At 39.5% G+C, this 20,911-nt stretch overlaps 3 protein-coding genes across 3 annotated transcripts; 2 read left to right on the top strand and 1 right to left on the bottom strand.

Moving 5' to 3' along the window:
• Nucleotides 1-209: 209 nt before the first annotated feature.
• Nucleotides 210-4,396, top strand: LOC5516081 (protein FAM166C A). The gene is made up of 4 exons (XM_001636180.3): nucleotides 210-419; nucleotides 1,793-2,075; nucleotides 2,187-2,299; nucleotides 3,710-4,396. The coding sequence occupies exons 1-4, from the start codon at nucleotides 355-357 to the stop codon at nucleotides 3,843-3,845; spliced, it is 597 nt and encodes a 198-aa protein (XP_001636230.3). The 5' UTR covers nucleotides 210-354; the 3' UTR covers nucleotides 3,846-4,396.
• A 576-nt stretch (nucleotides 4,397-4,972) lies between these two features.
• Nucleotides 4,973-14,507, top strand: LOC5516100 (vacuolar protein sorting-associated protein 28 homolog). Its single transcript, XM_001636179.3, has 10 exons — nucleotides 4,973-5,118; nucleotides 5,251-5,273; nucleotides 6,486-6,523; nucleotides 8,197-8,286; nucleotides 8,860-8,899; nucleotides 9,682-9,747; nucleotides 9,844-9,945; nucleotides 12,710-12,763; nucleotides 13,206-13,297; nucleotides 13,811-14,507. Exons 1-10 carry the CDS (start codon nucleotides 5,088-5,090, stop codon nucleotides 13,929-13,931), a joined length of 657 nt encoding a protein of 218 aa, XP_001636229.3. The 5' UTR covers nucleotides 4,973-5,087; the 3' UTR covers nucleotides 13,932-14,507.
• On the bottom strand, nucleotides 14,450-20,795 carry LOC5516096 (meiotic recombination protein SPO11). Its single transcript, XM_001636131.3, has 14 exons — nucleotides 20,620-20,795; nucleotides 20,383-20,496; nucleotides 20,163-20,251; nucleotides 20,021-20,087; nucleotides 19,847-19,955; nucleotides 18,777-18,792; nucleotides 18,623-18,693; nucleotides 18,183-18,219; nucleotides 17,696-17,805; nucleotides 17,009-17,108; nucleotides 16,322-16,359; nucleotides 15,890-15,966; nucleotides 15,699-15,810; nucleotides 14,450-15,160 (listed from the first exon to the last, which is right to left on the bottom strand). The coding sequence occupies exons 1-14, from the start codon at nucleotides 20,775-20,777 to the stop codon at nucleotides 15,041-15,043; spliced, it is 1,218 nt and encodes a 405-aa protein (XP_001636181.3). The 5' UTR covers nucleotides 20,778-20,795; the 3' UTR covers nucleotides 14,450-15,040.
• Between the last annotated feature and the right edge of the window lie 116 nt (nucleotides 20,796-20,911).

Here is a 20,911-nt window from a genome sequence, read left to right as displayed (position 1 = left end):
TGTTTCTGTAACAGAAGTAGATAGGAATCAGAACTGTGGAGTAAAATCAATGTGGTTAAATCTAAAGCTTTTTAACTAGTGGTTTAACAAGGCAATTGTCTAAGCTAACAATTTAACAATATATTAGCGTCAATCTTTTTGCCCTTTGTGGTGGTTTGACCATCAATCATTAACAAAGCGACCAGCCAAGCGTATATCTGTTGCCTAGCAACGAGGGCAGTCTGTAAAAGCTCGCTTACCGCATACAAACCAGCGCATTACGGACCGGAAAACTTGCATTAATGTTTCAGCCATTAAGACCTGATTTCTTTGGATAAGTATACGTTTATTACAGGGTAAAGGATTTGTTTCAAAATGCAAAAGTTAACGCTAGTTACGACTAACATGGAGATGTACAAACATCCAAGACATATGCCCGGGTAGGTACAATATAGTATGAATTCATCCACTTGTAAATATTGAACTATGTCAGGACTCTTCGAGTTTTATATCATTCATAAACGAAGCTATTCAATTGCTTCATGTGTCTTTAGCTAGCGATGTTTTGTTAGGGGAATATTAATGCTTGACTTTATCGCGTAATGTGAGCATTTTGAATTAATACCGGCTTCAATTTACATGAGCATAACTTCTATAAAACACCAATTTGCGACATAAAAACCTTCACCAGGCTTCTATTTATGCTTATATCTAGATTTTTGTATTAAACCCGTTTCATGCTCTTATACCTTTCGCGTTACTCTCGCGTATCATGCGTGACGGACACGTGTTGTGTGGCTTTTTGACCTGTAGCGAGCTACCAAAAGTCTAATTGCGTGTGAGACAAAATTGACGTACTACATTTCCCTATTTTAACACGCGCGCGGTATTTTGCATTATGTTGACCGCCCGTGTAGGTGTATAAAAATCTGCTTGTTCAGTATAAACAACTTTTTATCATATAGAGATGCATGAACGGAGATGACAGATAAGCCCAACCTTTGTATGTGAGGGGGGGGGGGGGGGGGGGTATCAGTTAGGTACATTAGGTGTCTAGTGACGGGCAAGATGCCTTGTTAATTTTTTTTTATCTTTGGGATGTTGCTGTGCATTTTAAGCCAAGGATTGCTTGTTCGATTTTTCTAGAATTTTGGTTGGCTCGATTTCTTTTTTGTGACCAAACCACGGTGAGATATCAAATGGTATACAGTCTCGCTGGCTACAGTATAGACGTGAATATAACTCGCGATCTTTCTAATGATTGTGCTAGTTCTCTGCGATTGGTCAACATTGACGATATTTTCGAGCGAGGACAATTTGGCATATAACCTCACTCATTTCGGTTTTGCGCACAGCAATTTTGCGCCAAACGTTTAATTTGCGAGGCTATGGCTTGAAGCTTGTTTTCTGGAAGATGCGCGAATTGTGAATATATCATAGAAAAGGTTATCAATAAATAAACACTACTAATATGGGGCGAAAAGAAATTCCAGATCTTGATGGCACAAAGAGGGGGGTCCGGATCCCACCCTGGTCACGTGACGAGTCGATTTCGGCTCCGGTTGACCCCTTTGTTGGTAGTTAAGAAGACGGTAAATTTTATGTGCGTCTTTGCATAGAAAAAGTTTCTAGAGGGATCTATTGATTATTATTACCTATCACCTAGCAGCTAAGTATGTCGAAATGGGCTTCATTGATCCGTGGTCAGTAAAATACTACCATGGACCCCACCCTGCGTTTTTCTCTAGATACGTCCTTGCCTTCCATCCGCAGGTTCAGGATGCTTCTAAACAATCGACATTTCTATCCTCAGATACCTAGGCTACACTCCGACCATTAAATACACGTATAGTGATACCTATGGTAACACGACAGCCAAATGGTTCAGCGATTACAGGAACGCCACAATCAACACGAGCAAACAGCGTATGTGGAGGGGAGGCCATAAGCATCTACCATTCCCAACATATTACACAGGGAACCCGGACCACGTGCTCGGGGCACGTACTTATGCGAGAGACCGCTGGGAAGCAGCACCGAAGTACAAGTTATTCAACACGCACGAACAAGACAACACCATCAAGAATTTCGATAGCGTGAGTATCGAAGAGATTCATTACGCACACCAGCCATGTGTAGTAAAATACTCCTGGCGTGGCTTGATATTTAAATTTCTCGTTATAAATGCGGTATTTCTGTGTCCACAGGCAGCCCAACAACACCGTGAGCAATACAGGGATCGCACTCAAACTGTACAACCGGTGAAAATTTTCCTCCTACCGAAAATATCCCACGAAACAACGCCATCTCTCTACCACAAGTAAGTTTTGGGAATCACACAACTGGGATCTGGTATACAAATCGATACAAAATTGTTATATGGCATAGTCTATGCGCTTTGCTCTTCGGCTGAATTCATGTTTGCGGTAGAGGCCTGCCTAGAGGGCTCTTTAAGTATCCGAGAGTGACAAACACGAAAGTCTTTCGTTTGTTCATCTTACCATGCGCGCCGGTATGACATAGCAGACGCATTTTGCGCAATAGCCAGGCGCCTGGAATGGGTACCACTCAAGGCAAATCCCCACTTTATCTACCGCTAAAAAGCAGAATTTTCTAGTTTAAGAATCGCCTAACCTTATGCTTTTTGAGTATGATATCATTTTATCTATGTCTATGTACCTTCCTCGCCCCTAAATCCTTGGGATATGGGCTGATAGCTATACGCATGCAAACAGCGCGCAGCTCGTTGAGATCCCGAGGCATTTAAACCATTGCACAGACAAATATCTCCCAACATTATTGGGAGGGGGGGGGGGGGGGGGGGGCATTATGCAGCTCGAAGCAGCACCAGGTCACAAGGTACATAAGCTTTTAACGTTAAAGCCGCATTGTCACCAGTTTACTTCTGGTCGATTACGTAACAATCTCCGATGATTTTAAACGGGAAACGCGAAAATTTTTCACAATATTGAAAGCAGTGTGTTTATTGGAAGTTTCCTCGAGGATGTGATTAATAATTTAGAGCGAATGGCCTGTTTAATATCTCGGATTTTAATAGACTCTTTTGTCTTTTAACGGTTGAGGTTTCCGTCGGACCTCCGGAAGTGAACTGGTGACAATGCGGCTTTAAATGTCCATAAGATGATTTTCATGGGAATTTTAGTTGCCTTTCTTTCTTCCTCATTTCCCCTAATTCAATTAGGGGCGGCTCAGCTCTCGCTCCGACTGTACGCCCTAGAACTTTCCTCACGGCCTCCGCGTATTCAGAGATGTAGGCCCAAGACATAAATCAGGCCCGTACCCAGGGTGGGGAGGTGCAGGGGGTGCGAACCCCTACAACAGCCGAAAGTCCACTTTTGGTTCTCAATAGACGTGCTATTTGTAGTTTGTAGACAAAACTCTAAATCATAAGCCCCCCCCCCCCGGAAAAATTAGGTCCATTTTTTTTCTGATTTCGCACGCCCCCACCCCCAAGAAAAATCCTGGGTACGGGCCTGTAAATGGCCGGTCGTAACCACGCCTGTACTGGTCATTGGGGGAGTGAGTACATTCCCCCAATGCCACACCCCTTGCTACGGCCCTGGAATTCCACAAAAGTTACGCTTGATGTTGGGACATTTCTGTATACGATAAACGTACAGCAGCGAATGCAAATGTTGTTCTTTCTCAGGATCTTATTAAAGTTAAAAAAGAATTTATATCTTTTTGCTCATAAACTTTCTGTTTTTAGGGAAAGTAGAACTTTAGATGAACGCAAAGCCGTCGCATACGCGAACCAATTTTACAGAACTATGAAGACCAAACCGCTGGCCAAATCGGATGGGGAAAACCGGCGCATAAGGGATGTATTCTTTGAAAGAAGATAGCGATGTTGCATCAGCCAGGGAGAGGAGAGAGCGCGTTCCTAAAACTGCTCTCTTTTTCTTTTATTGTAAATATGATTTATCAGATTGTCATTTAAAAATAATTGGGAGTTTTCTCGTTATTATATTAACACAATAATTAACTAAAAAAATACAACATGCTATTGTATAGAGACCAATAACAGTAATTTGTACAATACTTTCATTATTTATTTTACGCGGTGTGCAATAAAATCTCATAAAAAAGTTGTGTTTTATACCATTCTCACCAGTTGTTTCCCCGATACATATGTTAGCACCTTGCCATCGGAAAAAAATGGGGTTGAGATCTTGGGGTTGCTGCCGCTGGCTGGCTCCGACTTAAACATCATCATCATTGTAGTTATGTGCACAGGCGCATATGAAGAAACCGTTGTCGTTTTGGCGTCTGGCACCGAGGAATCTTAGTTTCTTTTCAGAGGCTTTCTCCATTGACTAAAGGTGGTCACAGTCACTGTTTTTCTTTTTTGAATAAAATTCATAAAGTTTGCAAAGCACCTGCGGTACGGCAGCATTAAAAATGACAAGAATCTTGCAGGTTTTCCAAATAAGGAATATATTAGTTTCCTTATATGGAAGTGACCGCTTCTGGGAAAAACGACAAGTTTTGGCTAAATTTTCTTAATTTCGACCATTGAAAGAATTCCGTGAACTTACCCTTTTATATTCAAAAGTATATACTCCATGAAAGCTTTACTAACTTTAATTTTTCATTTCCTCTTCCTTCACTTTCGGACCATACCAATCAATGGCTGTCGTTTTTCTAAATAGTCTAAAAAAGCCTGGGGCGAGCGCGCGGGAGACCTGTGATATTCTTAAACGTTAGGGACTAGGCTCCATTTAAAAAATGGTAGTAAACACGAATTTACGTGGAAATTCTCGACTTACAAAGCTCTAGAGCGATAAAAAAGCGGAATACCAAATATGGTATTTAATGCCTAATAAGGAAATGACCGAGAAAGCTAGAAAAACGACAGTTTTTAAAACAAGATTGACTGATATGCTTCTAAAAAGCGCGCTAATATTTGGAAATGCACAAGCCCTATCCTGGGCTACCTGTGCGGTCCTTTTCAGGCTCATGACGTAATAGCAACTCTTCATTCCCATAAGACATCGCTTCCGTGCAAATTACAAAATGTCGGACAAATAATTGAGTAGAATAAATCTTCTTTCCCATTATTTGAGTGATTTTAGGCCACAGAGAAAATGTTTTCAGGGCTTCCAGGGCCGCAGCAGGGTGAGCAAGAGTTCTTATTTTATTCTGTCGTTATTTCGTTAAGATTTTATCTATTGGATTGTTGCTTTGGTGTTGGGAATGACTTTTGTTGTGAATATGTTCTAACCTCGGATTTCTCCTTCCTTTCTTCAGCAATGAGGCCTGAACTTTACGAGGTAATGTTTACATTTATTTTATAATTTTATAAGGCTTCTACCACTATTACACATATGAAATAGCGGTAAGGTTGACACAACAGAGCATGGCTCCAACTCAAGTGTAACCTCGGTTAGTAAGCACTGTCACTGGGGGTGGTCACTGCCAGAGGGTTTATTGCGTCCCCAGTGGTTCTTTTACGTCCCTTCGGTTCAGGTTTAGTGTAGTACAGCTTGAAGAGACGGGACCTCCGGTTTAGTGTCCTTATCCGAGAAGACTGGAAACACGGGAGAATAACTTCAACTCACTTGTGACAAATTCGATTCAAGGCAGGAACCCGGAAAAAATCCCCAGTTTGAGCCAGGATTCGAACCTGGGCCACAGCGGTGAGAGGCCGACGCGCTAACACACTAGGCCACCCGTGCTTCCCTATTTATATAAGTATATTTATGGGAGAACGGCGGCCGGCATCTGTATAGCATCACTGAGTATCATTTTTAACCTTGATCATGTAATACGATGCAGCGAAATTCAGCGCAATCGAATTCTTTTTCGGTAGGTTTTCTATTTTTTTTTTTTTTGATGACCAAACACACTTTAAACCAATCATTTGATTTTGTTGGATTGATTGAATTGAACCTTTCTTATTTTTGGAGATCGATAGACCTTGGGGAAAGAAAATTGCATTGTAATACGATATTATTGTTATAAATATAACGCTGTTATTCTGTGCCGAGCATTTGCATGCTGCTTGTTGCAAAGCTTTTCAGGCTACAAATCATCGCTTGCCTGTTCTAAATGATCGTGGAGATGCCAAAAACTTGTAATTTAGGCTAAAAATGGAGAAAATTGGGGACAGCCAAGCAGCTAGTTTTTTTCCTCCTTAACCGGAACCCGTGCAAGTAGACACAGCGTAAATATAAAGTCCCAAGTCCGATTCAAAATCCTTGTGTTCTTTGGGAATAATAGTGTCAAAGCCATATGATATGACTAGTGATACGACTAGAAAAACTGAAAAACTAGGTGGTATGATCTTGTTTTGCCAATATTTATTAAGCATTAGCTCTTTGTCTTTAGCAAAACTTTTCTGTTTTCACTGAGAAATAAAACATACCCTGTCAACCGTGAGTTTAATTTCCCCTCTAATAAAGACTGATCTTAATTCTTTTATCTTATCTTATCTTTTTTATGTTATCTTATTCCTTTATCCTATTAAATTTCATTTGTTTTAGGAAGTGAAGCTGTACAAAACAGCCAGGGAGAGAGAAACGTAAGTGACTTTAATGGTTATTAGCTTAGACATTATTCATATCAACATTGTTACTTGTATTGTTTACAAGATCAACAGAGAACTTGGCGCCTTTTGCTCCCCTGGTTTGATCTTAAGGTTACGGGGTGCCTTGAAGTGAAAATTCTACCAAAAAAATATTTTTGCATCTTTAAATTCCCTACTACTTTTCCTTTATTATAGCAAGGAAAAAATGTTTGGATTTTTATTATCCTCTCGATATAATAAGAAAAAACAAATTTTGCTTGAAGACTCTGTGTAAGCATCAAGGTGTTTTAATCCTTTAATCCTCTTATCACTTACTGGAACCCTGTGTTTCTTACATCCGGGACCTTCGGTTATAGTTAATTAGCATTCTATTTGCTATCGGTCTCGGCTGCACTTTCCTGGTTTTGCATGATTGCGGCTTTTCCTTGTCTTTCCCATATGTGCAGGAATTCTTGCTTGTCATTTGTTTTTCTCATGGCCAAATTCGAAACTCCCTGTAATGACTCGCCCGGTTTTCGCCTTTTATTGGTTGGTCTGTTTAGCTAGAGCTGATGATTGATCACCTCGTTGACAGATAACTCAAGTAGGTGTCGCACTCTCCAAGAACTTTCAACAGAGATTTTCTGGGCTTCGAATTCACATGCATTTCTAAACTTCCAAACCCTAATGTGCATAAAGTATAAGAGCTATGACCACAAAATCTGGCAACACGCTAGGTTATTTATTCAATCTCTCTAGAGATTTTGAGAGGATCGTATTTTATGTCCTCTGGTGTCGTGTTAACTGGAAATTTTTTAGTCCTCTGACTTTTACTCAAATTTGCATAGGAACAAAGAAAAATATCTCAAAAGCCAAATACACTTTGGTAGGTTTGTATATGGTGATTGACATAAGCCATAAAACGTAAAGATCTGGCAGATAGTTTAGACACATTAAGGTTTTTAAGGTAGGTGATTGGCTGAAAACTAGCCTGTGATTAATACCCGTTAAAAAATTAAGCATTTCATCAAACCTAGAAACAAAAAGGATTATCGTATTTCCCATTTATTAAGCTTTACAATGACATATAACATAAGAATATTCAATTTAATCAATTTAATCTTCAATTTAATCTTAATCTACTTTTCCTTTATTATAGCAAGGAAAAATATTCAATTTAATCTGATGCGCGTATCAACATTTTTCCCCGACACTTTCGGTTTTTTGGCGTCCTGCTGGCTGAAAGCACCCCTTAACCTTAAACTATTTGAAACAAGCACCTCAATTTTCATATAAAAAGGGGCAGATTGAAAGTGATAATAAAATGTTGAGAGGATTTTGTTTTTCATATGTAATGAATTGAAGAATTCATTGGGCCTGGTTGATACACCATTCTTTTCATGTACTGTTCCTAATGCATATGTTTTTATTTTTGCATTTGGAATGGTACATGAAAAGAACAACATCTGCTTAAAGGTCTCATTCTTTTATGCAAACAAACTCTATTCCTTGGCTCATGGGTAAGATTAGTTTCATTTAACAAATTAATAAGTATTTTTTATGATTGTCTTCCACCCATTTTTCAACTCTAAATATACATAATTTTACCTTAAGTATGATGAACATTGCACTCTTCAAAAAGTATGGATATTTACCCAAACTGAACCTGCTTTGATTTTTATCTATAGATATGATAACATGGCAGATTTATTCTCAATCATGAACACATTGCAATGTCTGGAGAAGGCCTATATAAGAGACGCTGTCACGCCTAGAGAGTGAGTAGGAGGATTTACTCTACAGCACACCTGCATGGGTGTACCTGTTTTTAAGATAATTAAGCCTGGGGCTTAATTTATCAAATCTCTTTTAAAGGCATACAGAAATATACCAATTACAAAAGCGTAACTAGACTTTTAGCAAAATTTGGATGGTGGGATTTAAGCTTAAAATGGCCTTAGAACACCCCTGTACTATGTTTAACTTAAGTGTCAAACAATAAGTATACTTAGTGGGACCTTAAGTATGTGAAAACATAGAACTCCCTTGACGGTACAGCTATGCTTTCAACTATGTGGCTAGCCCACTTTTTACATTGTTGACAAAGTAGTTGGAATAATGAGGACGGCGTGTGTGCCCAAATCCAATCCTGAAGTCGCCCTTTTTTCATACTTTGATAATGTCAACAAAATTTAACCTCATGCAATTGTAACCTCGTGCATGTTGATAACATGAGTTTAAATCAGTCTTTGTTTCACACTGTAATGTAGATACTGGTAGCAGAACGTTTTGCTTAAGTTCGTAGCTATAAATAGAAAGGTCATGCTGATATCTTGTGTTTTGTCCTGTAGGTATACTGCTGCATGCTCCAAGCTCCTGGTGCAGTACAAGGTACAGTCATTTTAACCATTTAAACACAGGGTACGACAGAGCAAAAAAATGGCAAGTTTTTCCAAAATAAAGTCTGGTTAACTTTGGTAGTCTTGTATTTTTGCATAGAGGTTCCTTATGTAAACCAACATATCAAAAAGTGTTTTTTTTCTTATGGATTCATCTTCCAGATATGAGGCTTGAGGTGCAATTTTCAAATGTTCAAAGTATGAATTCTCCTTGTTTTTAGGGAGAAGTCAGGCTCTGATTAGAAATTTGACAATTTTTCTCACTAATATATAAATCAGTAGCGGATCTAGGTGGAGGTTTTAGGGGGTTTATATCCCATCCTTTGGGCTGCCATAAAGCCATATGAAACAAAACAAATTACCCACTCCCCCCTTTGTCCCTCAGCCAAACCCCCTCCTGTAGCGAAAAGCTATATCTGCCCCTGTAAATTTCATATCTTCTAAATTTCTTTAAAATTTGGGATTAAGCCTTTGGTCAGAGGAACTCCTTGTATGCGGAATCTTGAGCTTATATATTGTGAATTGGAAAATTTTGTGCGATTTTTTTTGCTCTGTCACAGGGTACTCTACACCACTTACAATAGAGCTAGTTTAGGTTATAAAGATGCGGTTTGGATTATGAAGATGCACAACTGTAATGGTCATTCTTTTGCTTAAACATTTTATAAAAATGCTCCTAGCTAGAGTTTTTTATGTATGATTTTGCAGCTTCCAATAACTTGCGCATGATCCATTAAATGATCTGTAAATTAATAGTTAGTTTTTCTTCAACAGGCTGCTTTCAAACTCGTCCAATCTGCAGATTACCCAACTGTGGAGGCATTTATGAAGAAATTTAGGGTGAGATTAGAAATCAGATAACTGGTTGTGTCTAGTTTGTGATTGACATGTGTATTGTTGTAACACATTACTTAATTCCATTTTGTATGTTGACAGCTTGACTGTCCTGCTGCCTTGGAACGTGTCAAAGAAGGCCGACCAATCACTATTAAAGATGACAAAGGAAGCACAAGTAAAGCTATTGCTGACACAGTGTCTGTAAGTTAAAATCATTGCTACCTGATTTACTTAGTTGGCATCATTGTTAACTAGATTAGTCAGTTGGTATCATTGTTACCTACATTAGTCAGTTGACGTCATTGCTACCTACATTAGTCAGTTGGCGTCATTGTTACCTACATTAGTCAGTTGGCGTCATTGTTACCTACATTAGTCAGTTGGCATCATTGCTACCTACATTAGTCAGTTGGCATCATTGCTACCTACATTAGTCAGTTGACGTCATTGCTGCCTACATTAGTCAGTTGGCGTCATTGTTACCTACATTAGTCAGTTGGCATCATTGCTACCTACATTAGTCAGTTGGCATCATTGCTACCTACATTAGTCAGTTGGCATCATTGCTACCTACATTAGTCAGTTGGCATCATTGCTACCTACATTAGTCAGTTGGCATCATTGTTACCTACATTAGTCAGTTGGCATCATTGTTACCTACATTAGTCAGTTGGCGTCATTGTTACCTACATTAGTCAGTTGGCGTCATTGCTACCTACATTAGTCAGTTGGCATCATTGCTACCTACATTAGTCAGTTGGCATCATTGCTACCTACATTAGTCAGTTGGCATCATTGTTACCTACATTAGTCAGTTGGCATCATTGTTACCTACATTAGTCAGTTGGCATCATTGCTACCTACATTAGTCAGTTGGCATCATTGTTACCTACATTAGTCAGTTGGCGTCATTGTTACCTACATTAGTCAGTTGGCATCATTGTTACCTACATTAGTCAGTTGGCATCATTGTTACCTACATTAGTCAGTTGGCGTCATTGTTACCTACATTAGTCAGTTGGCATCATTGCTACGTACATTAGTCAGTTGGCATCATTGCTACCTACATTAGTCAGTTGGCATCATTGCTACCTACATTAGTCAGTTGGCATCATTGTTACCTACATTAGTCAGTTGGCATCATTGTTACCTACATTAGTCAGTTGGCATCATTGCTACCTACATTAGTCAGTTGGCATCATTGTTACCTACATTAGTCAGTTGGCGTCATTGTTACCTACATTAGTCAGTTGGCATCATTGCTACGTACATTAGTCAGTTGGCATCATTGCTACCTACATTAGTCAGTTGGCATCATTGTTACCTACATTAGTCAGTTGGCATCATTGTTACCTACATTAGTCAGTTGGCATCATTGCTACCTACATTAGTCAGTTGGCATCATTGCTACCTACATTAGTCAGTTGGCATCATTGCTACCTACATTAGTTAGTTGGCATCATTGCTACCTACATTAGTCAGTTGGCATCATTGCTACCTACATTAGTCAGTTGGCGTCATTGCTACCTACATTAGTCAGTTGGCATCATTGCTACCTACATTGGTCAGTTGGCATCATTGTTACCTACATTAGTCAGTTGGCATCATTGCTACCTACATTAGTCAGTTGGCATCATTGCTACCTACATTAGTCAGTTGGCATCATTGCTACCTACATTAGTTAGTTGGCATCATTGCTACCTACATTAGTCAGTTGGCATCATTGCTACCTACATTAGTCAGTTGGCATCATTGCTACCTACATTGGTCAGTTGGCATCATTGTTACCTACATTAGTCAGTTGGCGTCATTGCTACCTACATTAATCAGTTGGCATCATTGCTACCTACATTAGTAAGTTGGCATCATTGCTACCTACATTAGTTAGTTGGCATCATTGCTACCTACATTAGTCAGTTGGCATCATTGCTACCTACATTAGTCAGTTGGCGTCATTGCTACCTACATTAGTCAGTTGGCATCATTGCTACCTACATTGGTCAGTTGGCATCATTGCTACCTACATTAGTTAGTTGACATCATTGCTACCTACATTGGTCAGTTGACATCATTGCTACCTACATTAGTCAGTTGGCATCATTGCTACGTACATTAGTCAGTTGGCATCATTGCTACCTACATTAGTCAGTTGGCATCATTGTTACCTACATTAGTCAGTTGGCATCATTGTTACCTACATTAGTCAGTTGGCATCATTGCTACCTACATTAGTCAGTTGGCATCATTGCTACCTACATTAGTCAGTTGGCATCATTGCTACCTACATTAGTTAGTTGGCATCATTGCTACCTACATTAGTCAGTTGGCATCATTGCTACCTACATTAGTCAGTTGGCGTCATTGCTACCTACATTAGTCAGTTGGCATCATTGCTACCTACATTGGTCAGTTGGCATCATTGCTACCTACATTAGTTAGTTGACATCATTGCTACCTACATTGGTCAGTTGACATCATTGCTACCTACATTAGTCAGTTGGCATCATTGCTACCTACATTAGTCAGTTGGCATCATTGTTACCTACATTAGTCAGTTGGCATCATTGCTACCTACATTAGTCAGTTGGCATCATTGCTACCTACATTGGTCAGTTGGCATCATTGTTACCTACATTAGTCAGTTGGCGTCATTGCTACCTACATTAATCAGTTGGCATCATTGCTACCTACATTAGTAAGTTGGCATCATTGCTACCTACATTAGTCAGTTGGCATCATTGCTACCTACATTTGGCATCATTGCTACCTACATTAGTCATTTGGCATCATTGCTACCTACATTAGTCAGTTGGCATCATTGTTACCTACATTAGTCAGTTGGCATCATTGCTACCTACATTAGTCATTTGGCATCATTGCTAATAGCTAACCTAATAGTTACCTAAGCTATTCTCATTGTGAATGTATCCTGTATTAACGCTAATGTATGGTATTTCTTATTCAGCTATTCATAACCATAATGGACAAACTGAGACTACAGATCAGAGCAGTTGATGAGGTATGAGTGTATTAAATAATTCAGAAATAAGAAGTTGTTTGGAATAATACCATGATTTGCAGGCCCGTAGCCAGATGTTTAGGTGGGGTGTATTTGTTTACCCATTCAGCGGACCATTTTCTCTTAGGTAGCTCGCCCTAGCTCTCAATGGTACTCAATTTTCCTTCATTTGAGCGGACTAACAGGATGGCCACTATGACCATCAAGTCGAGTGGGGTGGTTCTTCCGATCCCCCTGAACCCCCTTGCTACTGGCCTGATTTGGTTGCAATTTGGTATCAGACGATGCAGAAAGATATAGGGGTGAGATGAGCTCAATCCCGAATTAACGCATTCCAGTCCAGTTCTGGTGAACTGCCTCTTAGCATTTAGTTGTTGGGGTTAATGTTTGCCCCCCATGTTCATCTTGTCCTGTTAGCCAGTCTGACCAGTTTATAAAACAGGTTCAACCTGATCTGCGAGATCTGATGGACACAATGGCCTCTATGGCAATACTACCAGAAGACTTTGATGGGAAACAGAAAGTCAATATGTGGTAAGTGGTTAGACCATAGAATCAGTAGCATGTGTCCAGAGGGGGGGGGGGGGGTAGGGGCCAAGGGGTCCAGTCCCACCCTACTCATCTGATAATATGGGTTCGACTCCGGTTGACCCCTTCATTGGTAGTGAAGAAGACAGTTAATTTTATGCGTGTATTTGGATAGAAAGTTTCTAGATGGATCTAGTGACCTATTACCAGAGCTAACCTACAGATGCTGATTTGATCTTCACTGATCCGTGGTCAGTGAATTACCACTCTGGACTCCATCCTGTGTTCTTCTCTAGACACGCCCCTGAGTAGTGCTGTCCTCTATGATTGCATAAATAGTAATTGCCTGCAATTACTGGTTTGTCTACACATAACCAACTAACCTTTCAATCGTTCAATGCTCAAATCCAGGTTAGTTTTTAATACTTGGCCAGGTAACCAATACTGTTTGTCCAGATATTCTTAGCCAACCTATATTTTTAGCTGTACTTAGTCAGTTACTGTAATCTTTACATCCAGGTATCAAACACTCAATGGTATGAAGGCAAGTGATGAGCTGACAGACGAACAGGTCAGACAAATGTTGTTTGACTTGGAGCAGGCCTACAACTCCTTTAACCGGTCACTACAACACACCTAGTTAAGACGTGTAGCCAATGTACATAGACAACAATCAATCGAGAAATTGCAACAGCCCAGGAATAAATAGCAAATCCTTCATCTGGTAGACGAAACGGAAACTTCCACTATGTGGAGTTTTTTTCATGTTGGCCACAAAAAAAACTTGTAGAAAAAAAAAAGGTGTATTTACAATGATTTTCAATATTACTGTCAACTCTTATAAAAAATGTTCAACAGTAGAACTGCATTCTTGCTTCTGTCATTTAATTTAATGAAATTGTAGTTGGTACTTTTTTTACTGGTCTGCACCTTGCGGAGACGTGGCCTGATTGGTAACCATTTTAGTGCTGGCCAATGAAAACGCTTCAAGGATTAGCTAGAAGCTAGCTAGAAGGCAAAAGGCTGGAAATCGCCAGCGAGAATTTCCAGAATATTGAAAACCAGCAAAAAAAAAGCCAGCGAAATATTCCATATGTCGAATTGTCGTAAGAGATAAATGCTGTATTGAGACGCTAAATACAATATTTGGTGAATGACTGAATATTGCACTGTTATTTTATTCACAGAAAATAAAAGTTTTGTCTTATTACTATTATATTTTTGTTTTTTATTATTTCTATTTTCATTTGCCACACCTAAACCTGATCTAGTGTTTATTTAGAAATTTACAGTCATCAAGGTCCATTTCAGATGCTCACTTGACAATCAGGTATCAAATCCAGTATCCATTTTATCTTCACTTTAAAGCCAGAATCGTTGTTGCGCGACCTGCCAGAATCCAAAATTCATTTCTTCTTTTTGTAATAGCGTGTAGTCAATCAAACCAAACAATCAAAACCAGACAAACCGCCCCCAAAGCTTGTGCCTGACTACGCGCTATTCCAAACCAAACATGGCATTTTGGATTCGCCGAGGTCGCGCAACAACGAATTTGGCTGTAATCTATTTAGGTACTTCAACATTAGATCCATCGTCCATTCTAGATTTTTACTGTGAACTTCACTGTATCACTACATCTAGTGTCCATGATCCATTCCGGGTCTTCGTCTTCACAACATCTTCAGGGTGATGTATTAATCACTAAATCCAGCGTCAATTCAAAATCATCACTAAGATCAAGGTAAATCATTAAATCCATCGTCCATTTCGGATCTTCAAGGCGATGTAGGTATCACTTAGAAAACTTGTTGCTATGGTAGAGAGAGCTTGCATCTCCGCTTTGTAGCCTTTGGTCAACATGTGTTCAATCTGCAAAACAAAAACAATGTGAAAGTCTTCACTTGAAAACAGAATAATGCTGATGAGTGAGATCGCAGGAGGAGTCTGCAGTTGGAAAGGGAGAAGCAATGAATTGATCTCTAAGGATCAACTGCTTAAAAAGTGAAACATCGGAAAGGGACTTAGCCAAAGACCTAGTCCAATACAATATACAATACAGATCGTCATCAGTTGTGCAACTACTTTGCACATTGATCTTTTCCAAAAGATCTATACCCTACCTTAGCCACTTTTGAGAATGCCAGAAACTACTGATGAGAAAGCAAAAAGCATACATACGTTGTAATTGACATTAATTGTGCTAGCCAACCACGAGTAAAAAAAATATCTCAGCGTACATCAGAACGTGACAGAATCTTGACCCAAAGAACTCAATCTGTATGAGATCTGTGTGAGATTTTCTCGTGCTGTATTCCCTCTTGGAAGCATGGATTCCTTGCAAGTGAGGGTTACTGGTGACTTGGCATTACTCTAAAAATGACAGCCTGTCTAACAATGTCATCTTTACCTCTTGCCTCCAAGCCGGATGCGAGTCCATGAACGGTCGCTTTAACAAGGCATGGCACTTGCTACGATCTCGTTCTGTCAGTGGAATTCGCACATGCTCTGGGATAGACAATCTACAAGAAGAAATTAAGAAGACTCTAAATGGGAAACACAGGAGAAGGATGGCACCCATTCATAAGTACAAGCACTAACCGATCAACCTCGCTAGGCCACACCCCTAGCCATCTGATGGTAGGGACTGTGAGGTCATGCACATTAAAACTGAGTGCCTACAATCAAAAAAGAGAACAGTCCTGTATAAGACAGCATGGTCAAGGACGGACTGAAGTATATTAAAACTGAGTGCCTACAATCAAAAAAGAGAACAGTCCTGTATAAGACAGTATGGTCAAGGACGGACTGAAGTATATTAAAACTGAGTGCCTAGAATCAAAAGAGGGAACAGTCCTGTATAAGACAGTATGGTCAAGGACGGACTGAAGTATATTAAAACTGAGTGCCTACAATCAAAAAAGAGAACAGTCCTGTATAAGACAGCATGGTCAAGGTCGGATTGAAGTGTAATAAAACTGAGTGCATGCTCAAAGACATCATGGACTGACATATAGTTCACAGTGTATTCACCTTTGAGCCGTATTTATACACACTTAGGATCTCGATACCTTGAAAAAAAGCAGCATTAGTGCATAGAGGAATGATTTTCAACAATGTTTCTATCAAGCAACTCCAATTTTCTAAGTCGTAAGTTTGCCTTTGGTCCGGTGTCTGTATCATTGTTTCGAAAAAAAAAAAAAAAAAACAACTTTGACCTTGCACGCTTTTATATTGCAGATTTTACTGACATTGATCGAACAAACATTGCATTGCAGGGGATTCGTGGGATTCGGCAGAACCCCCGAATCAAATTGAAGGTCTGCTGTAATTAAGGAAAATTTAGTACTGCCACTGCGAGCAAGGATGAACTACCTAAGGGAAAATGGTCCGCTAAATGCGTTAACCCCCAACGCTCAACATTGTGGCAACAGGACAGCTTTGATTTGGGATGGACACAGGGCTGGTTATGCCACTGTATGGTAAACCATGGCTGTGTGGTGGTGCAAACTGGGCTTTTGTTAGATGACTTTGATTGACTTGTATAAATGTTGTCTTGACATTAATGTGCAAACTCTCCAAATTAAAAAAAGTGCAAAGAGGCAAAATCTTTATAAGATACTTTGTATTGACCTGCGTATTCTATGTAGTCTTGAGTGCGAAACAAGCATGATGTGTGTAAGGTTTTGTATGGACCTTGACGCTAGGCACATTTGTTACCATGTGGATCTGCATCGACTAGCGCCATCACCGGAACGTGTAGCGTGCACCACAGCCTGTGTACCATCTGACGAGTATTCACATCAGGGTAGCCCTTACCCTGCGATAAAAAATGTCTGAATTACTTCCCCTGAAGTTCAGGGTAATGACCAAGGTAGTGGCTAGAATGTGCTCATCCTCTCAGCTTTTGGCTTATTTCTTCAGAATGTATTTGAATCCTTATGTCTTGCATATCTTGGGGTGCCCAAGAATTGTTTTTCATACAAGGCCCCTTTCCCCCTAAGAGTTCTGTTGCTACCCTGAGAATATTTTGCTGGTTCTGCTAATACCCTAAGCTTTGGGACGCGTTTTTTTTTTTATCATTCTGGAAAGGGAATATGGTTGGTAGAGATATTCAGAATGGCATTCTAGTCATTCTGCTACAGGTAGCAGAATAGGTGGAATGGCCTTCATTCCATCCCGGAATGAAAACGCGGGATAAACATCAAGACGGTTTTTCTATTCTAATCATTCTCACCCAGAATTACGAGTAAAAAACGCGCCCTTAAACAGGGGGTATGCCAGTCAACTCCCTGACGATGACATCTTTAACTCAGATTAGCCTCTCGATCCCGTCCCATGCATTTTCAATTGAGCCCCCTGACCACCCTTGACAAGTGATCGATACAGTAGAGGTTAAAGGTTTACCGTTATCATTATACATGGGTTGAGCTTTTCCAGTAATCCGTCATCAAGTAATCGGTGATAAGTTGCCTCCTTCTCAACCACAAGCACGACCTTAGCGTCAGAATACAGATCTGCCACGTGAAACATTTAACTATTTAGATATTTAAATTTACCAACATTTGAGCCCTCCATTACTACATGAACTCATGAGAATAGAGGTCTAGGATAGGATGAAGAATCTAGTAAAAAGTGTTAATGTCTTCTTTTACTGGATGATTGACATTTCAATATAGGTTTCAAAATGTTATCAAAGTGTTATCTTAGAGACCAAAGGTGTTGCAGGCAGCAGGAAATGAATAGGGAGAGGAGCGGAGAAGGGAAGGCCTGTATTCGCAGTCTCAATTTGTGGGGCAACACCCTAGACATGATGTACTTTATACCTACACCTAGATACACACATAGAGCTGACATACATAAAGTACTTATAGCCATGTCAGTATTCTCTTACCATAGATTCCATCAACATGTGACGACACTGCTACTCCCTGAAAATTCCATACACACAAGCATTTGAGAACAAGAGCTTCCAACAGAGTGAACATGCAACAATAGACTTTTATGTGGAGGTATGTACCCAGGATTTGCTGGGGGGTGTGTGCATTCCTAGACATCATATGGAATAAGGACAGTATAACAATCCTCCAATAAAAAATAAACACCTTTTTGGTGGTTTAGATAGGGGTGTGGCTGTATACTGCACCTCCCTAGCAGGTATGCACCTGGTATAGTAATTCTTACCATGTCGACCTGATAGGGATGCTCGTCGTATCTATTAGGGGTCAAAATGGGGCCTCATGTATTTTTAAGGGGTGTCCGAGATAACATAGGAGAGAGGGCAGAGAGGCTGCCCTCCTTACTCTAGCTATGGCTAGGATCTAACCAACCTACCCGAGTAAGGCAGGTACAGTCTACATAGGTCCCATCATACTCCCGGTAGCGCACATGACCAGAGATAAGACCTGCAAGAAAGGGTTGTATGGTTATTAAAGTATAAGAAAGTGGAGGTGAAACAGGGAAATACTTCACGTTTTATAACACTAACCTTTAGATGATGCCAGCTATAAATAAATGGAGAAAACATTTGTAAGTGCCGTACTTATGTCTCCGCATTTTATTTTAAATAATTAGAGGTTGTTTGTATTTAAAGTGTAGCATACGAACAATGGGCAGTTAAGAGGACAACAAGTTGAAAAGGAGTATTATGCAAGGAATGAAGGAATCATAATAATTTATGTAAAGGACAGTTTTTCATGAATACCTGCAATTATTCTGCTTTCTTTATAGATGTGTGAATAGTTGGGGCAATTGCGTTGAAAAAACACATGAAGCAAACAGATGTGAGCACATCAGAGGGGACAACTTGTTACACTCATACTCTTGACTTGGCATTATAGTAAAAGCAGGAAAGGTGCAATCAAGATTAAAAGGGGCAGAATCATCACAGAACTTTGGTTGATTCACTGGCAACGACCAGCAAAGACTCCTTGGGAGGGGGGGGGGGGAGTAATCCCTATGTCCATCGGACGAGGATCATCATCATTGTATTATTTAGGGTGTAAATTTGGAGTCTTGGGTATCTTTAACGGTTGAAAATGAGAATGCCCAGATTTTTTTCACTCTGTATCTTTTAGGATTCTATTATAGCCATTGCTCATCTATCTTGTAGCAAATGAAAGAGCGTTAAAACGTGACAATCTCCCATAAGAGTCAGTTTTAAATGAACGTTTTTATTACAAATTATTTTCGTTTGTTTGAGGTACCTTTTAGGGGATAAATTCATGCATAAAAACGCCCAATTTAATATCTTTTAGGGTTACAATATAACCAGACCACGCCCACTTTAGTATCTTTTAGGGTTGTTTAAAAAAATCATTACGATGATCCCCGTCCTTTTGATATCGAAATCCTATTGATTTTTGCGGGGCAAAGACTTCCCTCAATAGGAAATTATCCACTTTGTGGTGGCCAAGGGTAATCACAAGGGCTGTGCCCACATCCCTCTCGGCTGCCACAAAGTGGGTAATTTTTTTTGCATGTATCTCCCCCCCCCCCTCAGTGAAAACGCCTGGCTTTTGGGCAACCCTCTCCCTAATTAAGCTTAAAGCTACTTACAATACGTAAAGAATGTCTCGGCACTTGTAGCATGCAGGATAAATTGTCAACAATATCATCAACAACATTTTGATTGCCAAAAAATACAGTATCTGTGTAGTAGACATCTCTGTAGAAAGAAAGGAATTCTTTAGGAGAAGAAAGAGATGTGCTTGTCTTTGGGAAATAACCCACCGTTTAGTTGCAAAACGATCTTCTTGCAAGAGATTCTGACATATGGAGAGAATCCGAATCGTTGTTGCTAAAAATAATGATGATAACGTTATTATAAATCAACACAAATTAAGGAGAAATTTCGCAAAATATTGCAACTTACCAAATTTTCCAATTGAGTTTATTGATTCAAATTTTAAATATGATGCTGATTTATGATCAACCATCTCGAGTCCCACACAAGGGTTAAACCTAAAAAGAGGAAGATGTCAAATGGCTAATAAGTGCATTTTTTAAGATAGAGATATCCATATATTTTAATCTAGATATTTTACTACTTTAACTTTTATTATTAAGAGAAATGAATTAGTTTCCTTGCTTACCTAATATTTTTCCACGAAGTTCTGTTATTGCTCGACAAAAATGGGGCGTCACCATTGCATATTGTATAAATAAGCTCCTCTGTAACTTTTTCTAGTTTCTTTAAAGCCTCCTCTCTGATTCAAAATAGAAATCAGGAAAAAATTAAGTTACTCACTTTTATAATAAGTAAGTTAAATATACTTTTAAGTAAGCTTAACTACTTGCAGTGATTATAAAGACAAACTTTATTTTCCTACCTTGTGCAATCCTTGAGTTGTATTATTGCTTCCCTACTTTCAACATTGACTAATTTATGTAACTCCTCTACTCTATTCAAGGCATTTAGGTCTTTCTTCAAAGCGTCAACTTGAAGCCAGAAATCTTCTCCACTTGTCTCAAGTCTTGAGTTCGCCATTTTTTTTAACGGTATTTCCCGGCATGCTGCGCAAGCAGACCACAGGAAACCCGGAAAATGGGCGTAAACACACTCTCTTGAGGCCGGGGAGTTCAACAAGCCAATTAATTTTCGCAGTTACCATTGTTTGTGAT

Source organism: Nematostella vectensis, chromosome 4 (genome assembly GCF_932526225.1).
Source record: "Nematostella vectensis chromosome 4, jaNemVect1.1, whole genome shotgun sequence".
NCBI lineage: Eukaryota > Metazoa > Cnidaria > Anthozoa > Actiniaria > Edwardsiidae > Nematostella > Nematostella vectensis.
The sequence above is the reverse complement of the archived record's forward strand: the minus strand, read 5'-3'. Positions and strand labels throughout refer to the sequence as shown.

What these genes read in the sequence shown, in the direction of transcription:
- LOC5516081 (XM_001636180.3), top strand. Translation starts at nt 355, where the DNA reads ATGCAAAAGTTAACGCTAGTTACGACTAACATGGAGATGTACAAACAT. An exon ending in CCATCAAGAATTTCGATAGC is followed by an intron (nt 2,076 to 2,186) that starts GTGAGTATCGAA and finishes CTGTGTCCACAG; the next exon opens with GCAGCCCAACAACACCGTGA. An exon ending in ACGCCATCTCTCTACCACAA is followed by an intron (nt 2,300 to 3,709) that starts GTAAGTTTTGGG and finishes TTCTGTTTTTAG; the next exon opens with GGAAAGTAGAACTTTAGATG.
- LOC5516100 (XM_001636179.3), top strand. Translation starts at nt 5,088, where the DNA reads ATGTTTTCAGGGCTTCCAGGGCCGCAGCAGG. An exon ending in AGCTCCTGGTGCAGTACAAG is followed by an intron (nt 8,900 to 9,681) that starts GTACAGTCATTT and finishes TTTCTTCAACAG; the next exon opens with GCTGCTTTCAAACTCGTCCA. An exon ending in CTATTGCTGACACAGTGTCT is followed by an intron (nt 9,946 to 12,709) that starts GTAAGTTAAAAT and finishes TTTCTTATTCAG; the next exon opens with CTATTCATAACCATAATGGA.
- LOC5516096 (XM_001636131.3), bottom strand. Translation starts at nt 20,777, where the DNA reads ATGGCGAACTCAAGACTTGAGACAAGTGGAGAAGATTTCTGGCTTCAA. An exon ending in ACATGTTGATGGAATCTATG is followed by an intron (nt 17,806 to 18,182) that starts GTAAGAGAATAC and finishes TTCACGTGGCAG; the next exon opens with ATCTGTATTCTGACGCTAAG. An exon ending in ATCCGGCTTGGAGGCAAGAG is followed by an intron (nt 15,161 to 15,698) that starts GTAAAGATGACA and finishes TTTGTTTTGCAG; the next exon opens with ATTGAACACATGTTGACCAA.